The 14,330-nt window shown below is 50.3% G+C and overlaps 1 protein-coding gene across 3 annotated transcripts; it reads right to left on the bottom strand.

The window, feature by feature from the left end:
- Positions 1-8: 8 nt before the first annotated feature.
- On the bottom strand, positions 9-14,191 carry NXF1 (nuclear RNA export factor 1). Of its 3 annotated transcripts, none has more exons than XM_082344108.1 (21): positions 13,976-14,191; positions 8,641-8,824; positions 8,262-8,421; positions 7,052-7,135; positions 6,835-6,939; positions 6,631-6,711; positions 6,448-6,517; positions 6,226-6,314; positions 5,986-6,093; positions 5,693-5,802; positions 3,825-3,861; positions 3,287-3,355; positions 3,136-3,191; positions 2,897-3,004; positions 2,722-2,780; positions 2,499-2,614; positions 2,333-2,375; positions 1,661-1,733; positions 1,001-1,183; positions 447-507; positions 9-331 (listed from the first exon to the last, which is right to left on the bottom strand). In XM_082344108.1, the coding sequence occupies exons 1-21, from the start codon at positions 14,010-14,012 to the stop codon at positions 293-295; spliced, it is 1,872 nt and encodes a 623-aa protein (XP_082200234.1). In that variant the 5' UTR covers positions 14,013-14,191; the 3' UTR covers positions 9-292. The 3 variants fall into 3 exon arrangements, with proteins under 3 accessions (XP_082200234.1, XP_082200235.1, XP_082200236.1); XM_082344109.1 differs by lacking the exon at positions 13,976-14,191 and adding an exon at positions 12,758-13,928; XM_082344110.1 differs by lacking the exons at positions 9-331; positions 447-507; positions 2,333-2,375 and having other exon boundaries at positions 1,023-1,183.
- Positions 14,192-14,330: the final 139 nt, after the last annotated feature.

The raw sequence follows: 14,330 nt of genomic DNA, 5'->3' as shown, positions 1-14,330 counted from the left end.
ACACAAAATACAATATCACTCTTTATCTTAAAAAGTAGGGAGGATCCTGGGGTTAAGTACACAAAGCACCTAAGTCCTTCGGGTAGTTTAGTGTCAGTTCTACAAAGTAAGCTTTGGCTTCCTGGCACCAGGGAGGCTCAATCTTCCCGAAGTCTTCCAGAAGGCAGGTGAGGAGAGGGATCCAGCAGCACCCCCTCCTCGGTCACAGTCACAGGGTGGCCTTGGGGCCGGAGAGGAGACATCACTACATCCAAGGGTTATTTACAGGGATCTTCTGGGGCTTGACTATGGGTCACTTTAGGAACGCCACTTCTGGGATCTCGCCTTTGGCCTTAGAAAAAAATAAAAGGTCAGTAGAGCCAGGTGGCCCATGCCCGTGTCCCAAGCCTACTTGACCCTCTTGAAGGCCTGGAAATCTCTTTTCGCCACCTATTCCCAAATCTTACCTTGAGATGAGTAAAGGCCTGGGCAGATCTGGTGTAGTCCCAGTTGTTGTCCTGAAGGCACCTGGAGTAGGGCAGGAACAGGCACCCCATGAGAACCAAAACGCAGTCACCCTGATCACTAAATGCCACTTCAACATCCACTCTATGGAAACACTCACCAACAGTTACATACATTCTTGCACTCTTTATACAAAGGAAAAATTAGTAAAAATCCATCTATCAATGGTCTTTTGAATACAAAGAAATATTAAATAGCTATCTATTTCTATTAAATAGCTAACAGAAATGAGACTAAGGTGAGTTTTATACTAATAGGGAAAGATGTTCATGGGATAAGTAAAGTAAGTTGCAGAACAGTATAAAAGAGGGACTTCATTTTGACTTTAAATGTTATGCTAATGTATGCATAGAGAAAATGTTTTTATGGACCATCTTTTTTTTTTTTTTAAGTAATAAAAAAAGTTCTGGTTTAAAAATTTTAGGGGCACTCATTATTCACCACCAGCCCTACCCCAGTTTACCCTTATTCCTTCCTACACATGACCAGTACTCACTTCTGGGACCACTCAAGGTTCATGCCAGACTGGGTGGAGAATGCCTGCAGCATCTCCTGCTGCTCCGGGGAGAGGGTGGGCACTGGGCTGGAAGACGGCGTGGGTGCAGGCATGGCAAAGGCCCTCCGGGTCTCATCGGGGCCGGCATTCCGCACAAACAGCTCATCGTTTACGATGCACAACCTTGGGGACAAAAAGCACCTGAGACGGCTGGACAGACAGACAGGTGACCTCATCCTCCCAACATCATTCCTATTCTCACTTGACACTCAGATCCTTTCAATACCCACGAGGTCCCTTTATCATTTCCTCCCTTTCCCATGGACTCCATGTATGGGATTATCTACCAAACACACGAGAATTATACATTCTCCCCCAACCCTCATTTATCTTCACAACAGACTTAGGAAGTGAATATTGTTAAACCACTTTTCAAATGAGGAAACTTGCCCTTAGCTAGAAGTGGTGGAGCCAGGATGAAAACCCCAGACAGCTGGACTCCAGAGCCAAGCTCGTCACCACTATGTGACCCTCCTTTGATCCCCCCCTGCCTTTCTGAATGTCTGAATATACCCAGAGGACCGACTCTACCCTCCCCAATTTTCACAGTGGTGGCCATGGATTGGGACTGGGACCCCATACAGTAAGTCACACACTCACCCTGAATTGCTGGCAGGAACAGCGACGAACGTCCGGGTAAAGGCTCGCAAAGAGTCCCGAGATTTTCCATCCACTGCAATGATACCAATGGTGACAACCTGTCAGAGTCACTCATGTTTTATGTTTTCAAACAGCTTCTCAAAAATCATGGTCTTATTTGATACAAAGAACCCTAAGTGGGCCAGACAGGGATGATTATGTGTGCACAGGGGAGCACAGTGGGGAGGAGTATCAGAGGTCAGGGAGGACACTAATAGTAACAACACTGTCATCCCACTAGTGGAGTGTGTGTGTGCCAGGCCCTGTGTCAAGCATTTTATACATCACTTCATTTACTCCCCACAACACTATGAGATGGCTATTACTAACCCCCTTCCTTTCACAAATAAAGACTCAGGCTCAGAGGTAATGTAAATTGCCCACAGACACAGAGGACCAAAGCTGGGATGGAAGCTCAGACCTGCCTGACTCCAAAGTCTGTGTCCTTCTAATCCTCAGGCTTTTCCCATATCCCAGACAGGAAAAGACAGGTGGAGAGGGTAGGCTTGGGGAGCAGAATGAGAGAAGGAGGTCAGGGAAGAAGAGAGAAGGTAGCTGGGAAGCTAAGAGTGCCGAGAACGACTGGCTGGGAAAGGGGCCACTCTGCAAACTCGGGGCCCCAAAGATCCCCACCTTCTTTGAAGACTCCATTGACAGAAAAACACAGCAGCGTGCTCTGAAAGAGAAGCAGCAGCGTCAGGTACCCCGTCGGCTCCCAGCCAGCGCCTGCGTCCTCCCTGCCTCTTCGCTGCCCCCTCCCCAATTCCACGCTTCTGCCAAGGAAGACACAGGTGCTTACTGTCTGGGCGCTTATGTCTACCACGAAGGAATTGACGTCATGCTGAGTTTTGGGCAGCTCATTGAGGAAGGCCACGACGTTGAGACGTGTGTGCTTCAGCAGCCGGAACCGCAGGGCTGTGGGAGGAGGCACAGCCAAGGTGAGCAGCTGCCACACTCTGAGCCCAGACTGATTCCTCCCCATCCCCTTCTCCCAACCTGTTCTGCTCACGTCACACACTTACTAGGGTCTTTAAGCTTCTTCACATTCCTACTATCCTTGAAGTACTCAGCTAAGTTGCTTCTGGGGGGAACAAGAGAAAAAGGAGGCAGTGGTCAGAGCGGTGTGGTTGCTGCACGTGCTGGCCTGTCTTTGCTGAGCAACTCTGGTCCTGGGCAGGTTCTGGAGGTGACACTCACCGGGCAGGGTTCTGGGGGGTGAAAGGAATACTCAGGGAGCAGCAGGCCCCATCGTGGTAGGCATCCAGGAGCCGCTGCCGGTCCCCGGAGTCATATATCGCATAGTACCTATGAGGAAAACAAAAGGGAAAGTCTGAGCTCCACAGTCTGGAGCCACACAGGGACCGACAGCTCCCGAGAGTGAGCTGTGCTGGGGCTGGCCCACCTCTCCCCAGCCTGAGGGGACCTGAGACACTTACTGCTGCAAGAAGTGCAGGACCAGATTCTTCAGGGTCTCTGTTCCAAAGTAGCTTCCCTGGAATCAAAGAGATATTAGGACCACGTAACCAGGACTCTCCTCCCAACGTGAGCGCTAACTCTGTGCCCCCAGCCGCGCCCCCCTCCACTCACCTTGCAGGGCGGTAACACTGTAGGGGCTTCAACGTCAAAGGCAATCGGTGGGGGTAACTCATGGCCGTCCTGCAGAAAGGAAGTCACAGCCGACGATATAAACCAGACAGAAAAGGCTGGATGAGCACTCAGATGGGAGAACTAAGAGCGAGGGGTCACAGGTCAAGTGTAAAAGAGAAATGGCAAGGGTTCATGAATCCTGATAGATGCAACTTTTGTCTACAGGTGTTTTTCTGGGAAGAATGATCATATTTTCAGCGACTGTGAAGCTGGGGAGATCCCAGCTGGGAGAAGGATGTCAGATCTCATTGTTCTACCAGCCCTTCAACCCTCCCTCAAAGGTCCTCAATAAAATGGCTTGATTCCCCCTACCCCGCCACCAGGGAAAAAAAAAAAAAAAAAAGGATTAGAGACTTTGTCAGATTCTCAAAGGGCTCTATGTCCCCAGATTAGTGATCATACAAACATGTTAGGCAAGACTTTGAGGGTGCGAGATGCTATGCTCCTCAGAAGAGAATGAAAAAAGTTAGGTACTTACCAGGCGTAATAATTTGGGAAATCGCTCTCGAACGGCGCTGTCAAGAACGGGACAGAAGTGAGTGATGTTTCAGAGCCACCGTGCCTCCTGGGCTGCTCTAGGGGCAAATACACCAATGCCCGAGGGACAGCCCATCCCATCCTCCTTGTCCTCACTCTTTCCTGGCCTCTGAGCTCCAGGAAAAACGGCCCCAACTCCCCACCTCTGCTGGGGCACCCAGAAATGACTGCCTCGGAGGACGACTCTCTCCTCTCTGCCTGCCTCTGAGTGCGCCACTGGAGCAGCACTCCCAGCCCAGGCTTTAAGCCAGGACCTCCTTTCCCTCCCTGTCCCCCTTACCTTCCACCTACTCACCTGTGCAGCCCCCAGGAGGAGGGAATGGGGTGGGAGCCCAGGGGCTCCGCTGCCTCAACAGGTATCCATCACTTCTGCCAGGTCTGGCCGTGGCCAAGACCAGAACACACCACAGAAATGGCACAGGATGTTGGGGCAGGGAGATGAGCAAGGCAGGGCTCAGGAGGGGATGAGGCCAAGGAAGAGGAGAGGGGACGAAAAGGAGAAGAGAGAGAAAATGTAGGAGAGGAAGGAGCAAAGGAGAGCTGGGGGAGATACTGGCGAGGAGAGAGAAAAAGGAAAGAGAAAGCAAAGAAGAAGCGAAAGCACTACACGGCAAGAGTCATTTAGAAAGAAGAGGGAGAACAAAGGGAAGAAGGCACCTGACACAGCCCTTTCTTTCAGCTCCCTCTTCCCTGTGATCCAAGGAGGAAATGGGAAACAAATCCTTGCTGTGGCGAGAGGGCAGCTGCTATTGGCCAGGTCTCTGTCTGCCACCTGGGTTCCGATCTGAGCTGGGCGTGGGAAGCGAAGCAGCCATGGGGGCAGGAGACCTCCCTCAGAAGGGGTGAGGGTTCAGGCCCCTGCAAAGTTGGGGGGGGTGAGGGTCTGTGCCCCACCTCTGTTGGCCCCCAAGTTCTCTCCTGATGGCCCCTCTGCGACTGTGCCTGTCTTAGGTTGTTCCTTCCCTGAGGAATCTTACCCGTCTCTGGCTAACCAGCCATCCTCCGGGGCCAAGCAGGGTGATGTGAGGTGTGCGAGTGAGCGAGGGGCAGCGCCCCCAGAGAGGGTCAGTTCTCTGTCTCCTTGGTAGCCTATGCCCCCGTGGCCTCCACGCCCAGCACCTGCCTTGGGATTCCCTCGCCAACTGGCGGGGCCCCGGCTCTGATCACATGTCTTAGGGAACCCAGGTTTCTCCTCCAGGGAAGGCCCAGCTTACAGCATTGGGCAAGAGAGACCGATTGCATGGCACCAGCCACCAGGAGGCCTCAACCTCAGCGTGGGCAGGAAAGCCCAGGCAATAGCCTTGGGCAAGGAGATTGTGAGAAGAGAGCCCCTCTTGGCAAAAGGGCAAGAGGGGCCGTTGCAGGACAGAGGAAGGAAGAACTTCCATCAGCAGGAAGTCCCAGGGAGGGAGGGCTTTCTCTGCCCAGGGATACCAGGCTCTTGGCTCAAAGCAACTCAATGTATGGGGCATAATATACAAGATGACCCCTAGTCATGGTAAAAAAGGGACATGCTCTTCTTGAAACAAAAGGGTAGGGGGAGTGTAGAAAAGGCTGTGTTCAGGAAGGGAGGAGAAAGGCCACAGAACCAGCAAACAGGCAGACAGGTGAGAAGAAAGGAAAGGAGGCCTGGGGCAAAGCTGGGTGTCACGGACAGACAAAAGGGAGGAGCACATGATCCTCCCCAAGGACAGGTGATTCCAGCTCAGGGCTGCACATCTCCTGCAGACGGGCACTGGTCAGGGTGCATCAGCTCAGCCTCCCAGGGGGTGAAGGTCCCCAGGAGGGGAGACAGAGGTTAACACTGACCTGATGTAGGTGGACTGGTCTCGAAAGGTATCACACAGGGTGTTTCCTTCAAGCCACAGCTCTTCTAGCTTCAGCCCTTTTATCTTGTCCAACTCCCGCTCAGACTTCAGCTGCAAAGGATGGGGAGAAAAGGCGGGAAAGACATGCTGGTAAAGGGAGCCAACTAGATTCCTCCCACCCCCAAGCCCCACCTCACCCCTTAAATGCCCTCCCTCACCTCTTGCTGCCACCAGGCAAGTTCTCTCCACCCTCTGCCCACCCCGTCCAAAACACAAACAGGCTCTCAATCTCACCTCATTTCCAGAAAGATTGAGGATCTTTAGATTGGGTGCTTTCTGCACAATGCTGGACAAGTCATCCAGCCTGTACAGCTTGTTATTGCTCAAGTTTAAGGACAACAGCTGTGGGGAGAGAAGAATTTAGAGGGAGCACCAGCAGCAAGGGAATTTGAAACAAACCTGCCTCCCAACCCCATCCTATCTATCTGTCTATCCCACCCTGCTTCCTCCCACCTCGTGGGACAAAGGCCTCACCTCAGGGATGTTCTCTTCAATGATTCGCAGGGTGGCTGCCATACAGCTTCTACGATTCAGGACAACATCAATGTTCTGCGCCACCAAATCTTCAGGAAGGAAAGGGAAGTCTGAGAGGGCTTGCCCAGGCCAGCGTTCCCACCAAACCAGCCTCAAACGTTCGCTGCCTGACAGACCGCCCTCTGCCTCCACCGATCTAAGACTTGCTGCTATCAACGGTACCTGGGTCTGAACGGAGGCCCTTGAGGTCAAGTGCTTGTTGGGAGCCATCGTATCGTTTGCTCATGATCAGCTACAGAGGAAGACAAAGGATTCAGCGGTCACTGGAGTTGCGTGTGGGCGTGGGGGGAGGGTGAGAACTGGCAGGACGCGGGTGGAAGCACCCATCCCTTGAGGCTGCTTCACCTTTAGCTGCTCTACTTGTTCTGGCTTCAGTTCATTCTGCACAGTATGGGGTGGAGGAGAGGAGTTGATGATGATAGATATCTGCAGGGGAGACACGCATGGGCACGGTGAACTCCAGGAAGGCCTAAGCCCCAGGACCAAGACCCAGTCCATGCCCTGAGCACCAATCCCCACCCCCAACCAAGCCAGGCCCTTCACACACACCCTGCGGTTCTCCCGATCCAAAATCTTATAGTTGACAGCCTTCAATGCAGAGGCAGTACTGGCATCCTCAACAAAAAACTGGGCCCGTGTGTTTTCATAGTGAAACTGCAAGAAGAGAAAACAACAGCATTGGACTTGAGAGCCCAGAGCACCCCCGTGCAGCTGGTACCTCCACCCGCTCCTTGGTCCCCAGCCACACACTTGGGCCTTCTCTTACCTCAATGGGAGTGAAAGGGACACTGCACTTGCTCTGAATCATGCTCAGGAGCCATGACTTGTCGTATTTCCTGCCATAAGGAATCTAGATGAGAGAAAGAGAAGAGAAGGGAACAGCACATAACTAATACTGAACAGCAGACCCACTCTAGTTCTCCTTTCGTATCATCTGCCAAGCTCTAAAAGACTTTCTGAAGAAACGGTCAATTAAAGGTTTTCTGGAGGGACTTCTCTGGTGGTCCAGTGGTTAAGACTCCTCGCTCCCAATGCTGGGGGCCCAGGTTCGATCTCTGGTCGGGGAACTAGATCCCGCATGCCACATCTAAGACCCGGTGCAACCAAATAAATATTAAAAAAAAAAGCTTTCTGGGAATTCCGTGGTGGTCTGGGTTCAATCCCTGGTGGGGGAACTAAGAAGATCCCACAAGCTGCGCGGTGTGGCCAAAAAAAAGGTTTTCTACTCAAGCCAAACACGAACTCCTTAACCTCCTTTCTGTCCATTTATACTTACTATTCCTCAAAAGATTCAAATCGTTTGATTCTAAAAGTTCCAAGACATCATTTATAACCTGCCTGCCCCTGAGAGAACTCAAGGGACCCCCAGCTCCACACTCGGCTTGAGTCAGATGGCGACATGTGGAGAGGTCACTCCACCTCCCAACCGCAGTTACCACACTTCCCTTTAGATGGCCTCCCCACCCTACCTGTCCCCTTCTCCTTTTCTGAACCTGCTCTTAGGTGTCCTAAGATATTGATTCTTAGAAGAAAGAATGGTTACCTGATTGTGGAGTTAACAGCTGAGAACACTGATTTTTTTTTTTTTAAGAAATTCACGTTCTTTTATTTATTTATTTATGACTGTGTTGAGTCTTCGTTTCTGTGCGAGGGCTTTCTCTAGTTGCGGCAAGTGGGGACCACTCTTCATCGCGGTGCGCGGGCCTCTCACCATCGCGGCCTCTCTTGTTGCGGAGCACAGGCTCCAGACGCGCAGGCTCAGTAACTGTGGCTCACGGGCCTAGTTGCTCCGTGGCATGTGGGATCTTCCCAGACCAGGGCTCGAACCCGTGTCCCCTGCATTGGCAGGCAGATTCTCAACCACTGCGCCACCAGGGAAGCCCAGAACACTGATTTTTTAATGTGAAAAGTAAACACCTTAACTCTGAGCCCAGCCCCCTAGCTCCCCTGCACCATGTACTTTCCAAGATACTCACTGTAATCTTAAACCAGTTCTTTGAGGTCCCATCCTGGCTGGTGCCAGCCCCTCCCCTCTCTGGAGCAGCTCGATCTCTCCGCAGAGGCACAGTAACATGAATTCGAGACCGCTCGTGCCAACTCTCACCCCGACGGTTGGGTCGTGCAGCATAGGGGTTGCTGTGGGGAGGGAGAGAATAAAACACTCACAAAGGTTAGGAATGTCTTCTCAAAGACCTTCCTGCACTGTTACCAGGACCACAACTAAGACTGCTCAACCATTAAGCGGGTCCTGGCATTTCTCTCTCTTCCAGGTGGGAAGAGAAATGACATGGACAGTAAGAGGGCTACATAAATGAGGGGGTCGATAAATTCAAACCAGATCAATTGGTTACTTACTATCGTACTCGGGGAACATCCTGGGCATCACTCATCGCCACATCTCTGTCATCTTCCTCCAGGCGGGAACACCGAACGACAGGACCTCCTCTTCCAGACCTCCGGTTCCCCTCACCATACTTCCACCGGAAAGGGCCCCGGCCTTTCTTTCTTCTTTGAGGGAAACTAACTCGATCATCGTGCTCTGGGGTTGGGAACAGAACATAAATGAGAAAACACATCACTGGTTCAGCTACCTAGCTTGGCAACCACAGCATCCGGCACGCCACACTATCAGACGAGCTACACAATCACTACAGAGACCACCTCCGTGCAAACTCTTCTGCCTGTCCAGGGAAGGAACCCTCTCCGTGGGATGGCAGCATCAGGGGAAAATGACTGGAAAACTGTGTAAAGTCTTTAGAAAAATGAAGCAGAAACTGGAACTACAGAAAGGAGAAGCAGAATGTGGAAGTGCGAGTGTCCCAAGTTTAACTGGATACAACTCAGAGCCCCTAAAAGTCACCTGAAGTCTGCTTTTCTCAGCCTCCCAAATCTACTTAATCCCACTCAAAATTTTTTTTAAATTATTTATTTATTTATTTTTGGTTGTGTTGGGTCTTCGTTTCTGTGCGAGGGCTTTCTCTAGTTGCGGCGAGTGGGGGCCACTCTTCATCGCGGTGCACAGGCCTCTCACTATCGCAGCCTCTCCCGTTGAGGAGCACAGGCTCCAGATGCGCAGACTCAGTAGTTGTGGCTCACGGGCCTAACTGCTCCGTGGCATGTGGGATCCTCCCAGACCAGGGCTCGAACCCGTGTCCCCTGCATTGGCAGGCAGATTCTCAACCACTGCGCCACCAGGGAAGCCCCAAAATTTTTTTTAACTTCTAATTTTATATTGGAGTATAGTTGATTAACAATGTTGTGTTAGTTTCAGGTGTACAACAAAGTAATTCAGTTATACATATAAATGTTATCTACTCCTTTTCAAATTCTTTTCCCAATTAGGTTGTTAGAAAATACTGAGCAGAGTTCCCTGTGCTATACAGTAGGTCCTTGTTGGTTATCTTTTTTTTTTTTTTTTTAAATGAAGCTGCTATAAACATCCGTGTGCATGTCCCTGCTTTTTTTTTTTTTTAATTAATTAATTAATTTATTTTTGGCTGTGTTGGGTCTTCGTTTCTGTGCGAGGGCTTTCTCCAGTTGTGGCGAGGGGGGGCCACTCCTCATCGTGGTGCGCGGGCTTCTCACTGTCGCGGCCTCTTATTGCGGAGCACAGGCTCCAGACGCGCAGGCTCATTAGCTGTGGCTCACGGGCCCAGTTACTCCGCGGCATGTGGGATCTTCCCAGACCAGGGCTCGAACCCGTGTCCCCTGCATTGGCAGGCAGACGCTTACCACTGCGCCACCAGGGAAGCCCTGGTTATCCATTTTAAATAGAGCAGTGTGTACACATCAATCCCAAACTCCCTAACTATCCCTGCCCCCCACCCTTCCCCCCTAGTAACCATAAGTTCATTCCCTAAGTCTACCCTCACTGAAAATTTGATCAGTGACCTCTCACATCTTGGAAAGCCAATCACAATAATTACATCAGCACTCAGTAAACAATACTTCTTTTGCCTACATAGCACAGACATCAGTTACAAATATGACCAATTTAAGGGCTTCTTTTAAGTCTTGTTCTCTCTTCAAAAAACTAAAAATAGAGCTACCATATGATCCAGCAATTCCACTCCTGGTTATACATCTGGAAAAAACAAAAAATACTAACTCAAAAAGATACATGCATAAATTAGGAGGTTGGGATTAACATATACACACTACTATATATAAAACAGATAATCAACAAGAACCTACCATATAGCACAGGAAGCTCTACTCAAAACTCTGTAATAACCTATATGGGAAAAGAATCTGAAACATAGATATATGTATAACTAAATCACTTTGCTGTACACCTGAAACTAACACAACATTGTAAATCAACGATATGCTAATGTAAAATAAAAATTAAAAAAAAAGGAAAACATCAAAACTAAGAAAAAGGGAAGAATACATATAAGCTTCACTTGTTTTTTTTTTAAATCTTTTAATTTTTATTGGAGTTTAATTGCTTTACAATGCTGTGTTAGTTTCTACTGTACAGCAAAGTGAATCAGCTATATGTATACATATATCCCCTCTTTTTTGGATTTCCTTCCCATTTAGGTAACCACAGAGCGCTGAGTAGAGTTCCCTGTGTTATATACCATATGAGCTTCACTTGTGTTCAGGGGGGAAAAATAAAGATACATGCATCCCAATGTTCATAGCAGCACTATTTACAGTGGCCAAGATATGGAAGCAACCCAAGTGTCCATCAAGAGACTAATGGATAAAGTAGATGTGGTATATATATACACAACGGAGTACTACTCAGTCATAAAAAAGAATGAAATCTTGCCACTGCAACACCATGAATGGACTTGGAGGGTATTATGCTTAGTGAAATAAGTCAGACAGAAAAAGACAATTATTGTATGATAGCACCTACATGTGGAATCTAAAAAATAAAACAAATATATTCAGCAAAACAGAAACAGTCTCACAGATACGGATAACAAACTAGTGGTTACCACTGGGGAGATGGAAGTGGGGAGGGGCAAGATAAGGTTATGGGATTAAGAGATACAAACTACTAAATATACAATGGATAAGCAACAAGGATATATTGTACAGCATGGGCAGTGACAGCCATTGCTTTGTAATAACTTTTAATGGAATCAAATTTATCAAATACTGAATCACTATGTCATACACCTGAAACTAACATAATATTGTAAATCAACCTTACTAAAAAAACTAAATAAATAAAATTCTTGTTCTTAAACTGCCACTCTGAAGTGAATGTGGAAGTGTGAGTGACCCAAGTGTAACTGGACACAACTCAGACTCCCTGAAAGTCACCTGAGATCAGCTGTCAGCCCACCCAAATCTACTTAATCCCAAGGTGACCTCTCTCACATCTCGGAAAACCAATCACAATGATTACATTAGCTTCCAGTAAACAATACCTCTATTGCCTATACAGTACAAACATCAGCTACAAATATGACCAATTTAAGAGCTTCTTTTGAACGTTTTATTCTCAAACTGCCACTCTGAAGTTTAGGGAGTGAGCTCTTTGTTTCCTTGGTCAGAAACGCCTCTTAACTCAGGAGACAACTCCTAAATTCAGGTTCTAGTGGCAGCTAGGGTGCTTCACCACGGGTCCTCAAATGTTCTCCAGGAATACGATCCTCTGAATCCTGGTGGGTAGGAATGGCTTCTTAAAAAAGACGCATGATTCCCCAAAAAGGTCTGTCTAATGAGTAGTACTCTGCAAACAATGAACCTCAAGAAATGACCCTAGGGAAAAAATAATAAATGATAGAAAGCGCAGCCTACGTTCTTTGAGGGCCTTCTCCAATGCCAGGCACTATGCTCCAGGCACTTGACACGAACAATCTCGTTTTAACGCACACACGGAGACAAACTCAGGAGGTAGGTACTGTTTCTATCCTCATTAAAGGGGTGGAAAATCAGGCCTAAGTGTTCAACTCACTCAAGATTGGCAAGGCCAACTCAGGATTGAAACCTCGGCCGTCGTGTGCTCTTAACCACTACTCTGGACTAAAACCCAATGTAGTGTTCGGACTAGAACATCGAGTTAGTGTGTAGGTCTAAAATATTAAGCCAAAACCGCAGCGGGGTTGGGGGGAGGGGGCAAGACCGACTGGACGCGCGGTAGAAAATAGGGCACTGGCAGCCCAAGAGCAGGGCACCGACTCACATTAAAGAGTCTGGTAGCCAAACTGAACTGACAGGTTATCAACCACCCACAAAGTTCAAAGGAATCTCGTCACCCCGCTGCCGAGCCACCGGCTTCGAGCCGCAGGTGCTCGCAACGCCAGGATTCCGGAGTTAACAAGCCGGGCACCCGCCCTCAAGTTCAGCCAGGCCCCCGGGCTGCCTCGCCCCGGGCCCGCGCCGCGCAGTGCCGCTCACCGCGGACGCCGGGCCCCTCGCGGCCTCACGCCCCGGCGCTGCGGCCTAGGCCGGCGCTGCCCAGCTGAGCCCAGATCGTCCCCTCCCCAACCCAAGCGCCGGCACTGACCATTGTACGACTTCCCCTCGTCCGCCATGGCACACCAAGAAAGGGAGGGCTCTGTCGCGAGCCGCGACACAGCTTAACGTCCGAACGCCCAGGCGTTCCAGGCCGAAGTGCTCCTACGCCGGGTACCACTGCATTTATGCGGCGAGAGCGTCACACGCCGCCGACGTCCCACAATAATAGGCGGAGCCGCTGGGAGATGCGTGTGCGCATCCGACGAGCCGACGCGCCGGGGGCGGGACTTAGCGCTGCACGCCCCGCCCAGCACCTGAGCTCTCGAAGCCCAGAGCTACCACGAGTTCGCCCCGCCCCCTACTTTCATCCGTCCGCCGCTAGACCAGCACCTCAAAGGTAGGCTCTCAAGCAGAGAGCTGGGCGCTACAGCCCAGGATTCTAAGAGGAACAGGGAAGAGGAGCCACAAGAAGGGCTGCGGAGGAATGGGAGACCAGGGCCTTGGAGAGGGAGTGACCACTCCTAGACCCCTACGGGGATCCAGCCAGGGCTTAAGTCTCAGCTCAGGCCAGCCCTTTGCCATCTGCCATAGCTATGCCTCGCTTTCCTCGCCTATAAAAAGAAATAGAAAACTAGAAGGTAAGCTCCAAGAGAACAGGGACTTGACTAATTCATGGCTTTTTTTCTCCAGCACCTGGCTCAGTACCATACCTAGCACATAGCGAGAACTCAACAAATATTTATGAAATAAGCTTCCTATCTATGCGTTCCCCCAAGAAGAGTTGCAGAGTCAAATGAGAAAAACTGCATTTGTCAGGCTTTGGTTGTCTTCACAGACCGCCCCACCCACCACCGATGTGCTGTGCTAAACCCACATCGTGGGTCAACTGGGCAGTGAAGATGCAACCAAGAGCACCCCCTGAACACAGGCCAAGGGGAGAGGAAATATTACACCACCAGGCCTAGGAAAGACCTGGGCTCTCCTAGACAAATCCCCCCCAAAGTGCTATGGCCAGCCCAGTGTATGGTGATTGTCCTCGCTATAGCTTGAGCTTCCTTTGGGTGTGTGAAATGGGGGAAATCCGGTGACCTCGGCATGATGTGGTCGTGGGTCCTGCTCAGGACTGACAAGCATATTGACCTCCCTGGAGGGTAGGTGTTCCAGGCAGGTCTCTACTTCATTCTCCTGTGACTGGCTTGGATTTGGTGAGGGGCTTCGAGGGGACCACGAGCCTCAGCTGAAGCTGCGAACAAACACTTCTCTTCACCTTTCACTCCTGGCAGCAGGCATAACTCCTGCTTCATCCAGCCCAAGGCAAACGTGGGGCCAGCTGGTTGGAGGATGCAGATGAAACAGGTCCAAGTACTTCTGGAGATGGTCCTGGAAGTTGCCACCGATCAGAGACCCACTCTGGGATCCTGCTCCCCCCTTTGAAGGGAAGTTTCCATGCTAATTAAGTGCTGCTGCACTTGGTTATCCCCTGCTGGAGACAGCTTGTGCATGGAGCCCAAAGCCTGGCCCCTTGGGGCCATCAGCCCAACCCTTTCAGTTATAACATTGGGCAGTGGGCTCACTCCACTTGCTGCCTAGGCCTTTTGACGCTCCCACCCAAAAATGACGAC

Source organism: Balaenoptera borealis (assembly GCF_965194805.1).
Source record: "Balaenoptera borealis genome assembly, chromosome: 11".
NCBI lineage: Eukaryota > Metazoa > Chordata > Mammalia > Artiodactyla > Balaenopteridae > Balaenoptera > Balaenoptera borealis.
Note: the sequence above shows the minus strand (reverse complement) of the source record. Positions and strands in the feature narration are given on the sequence as shown.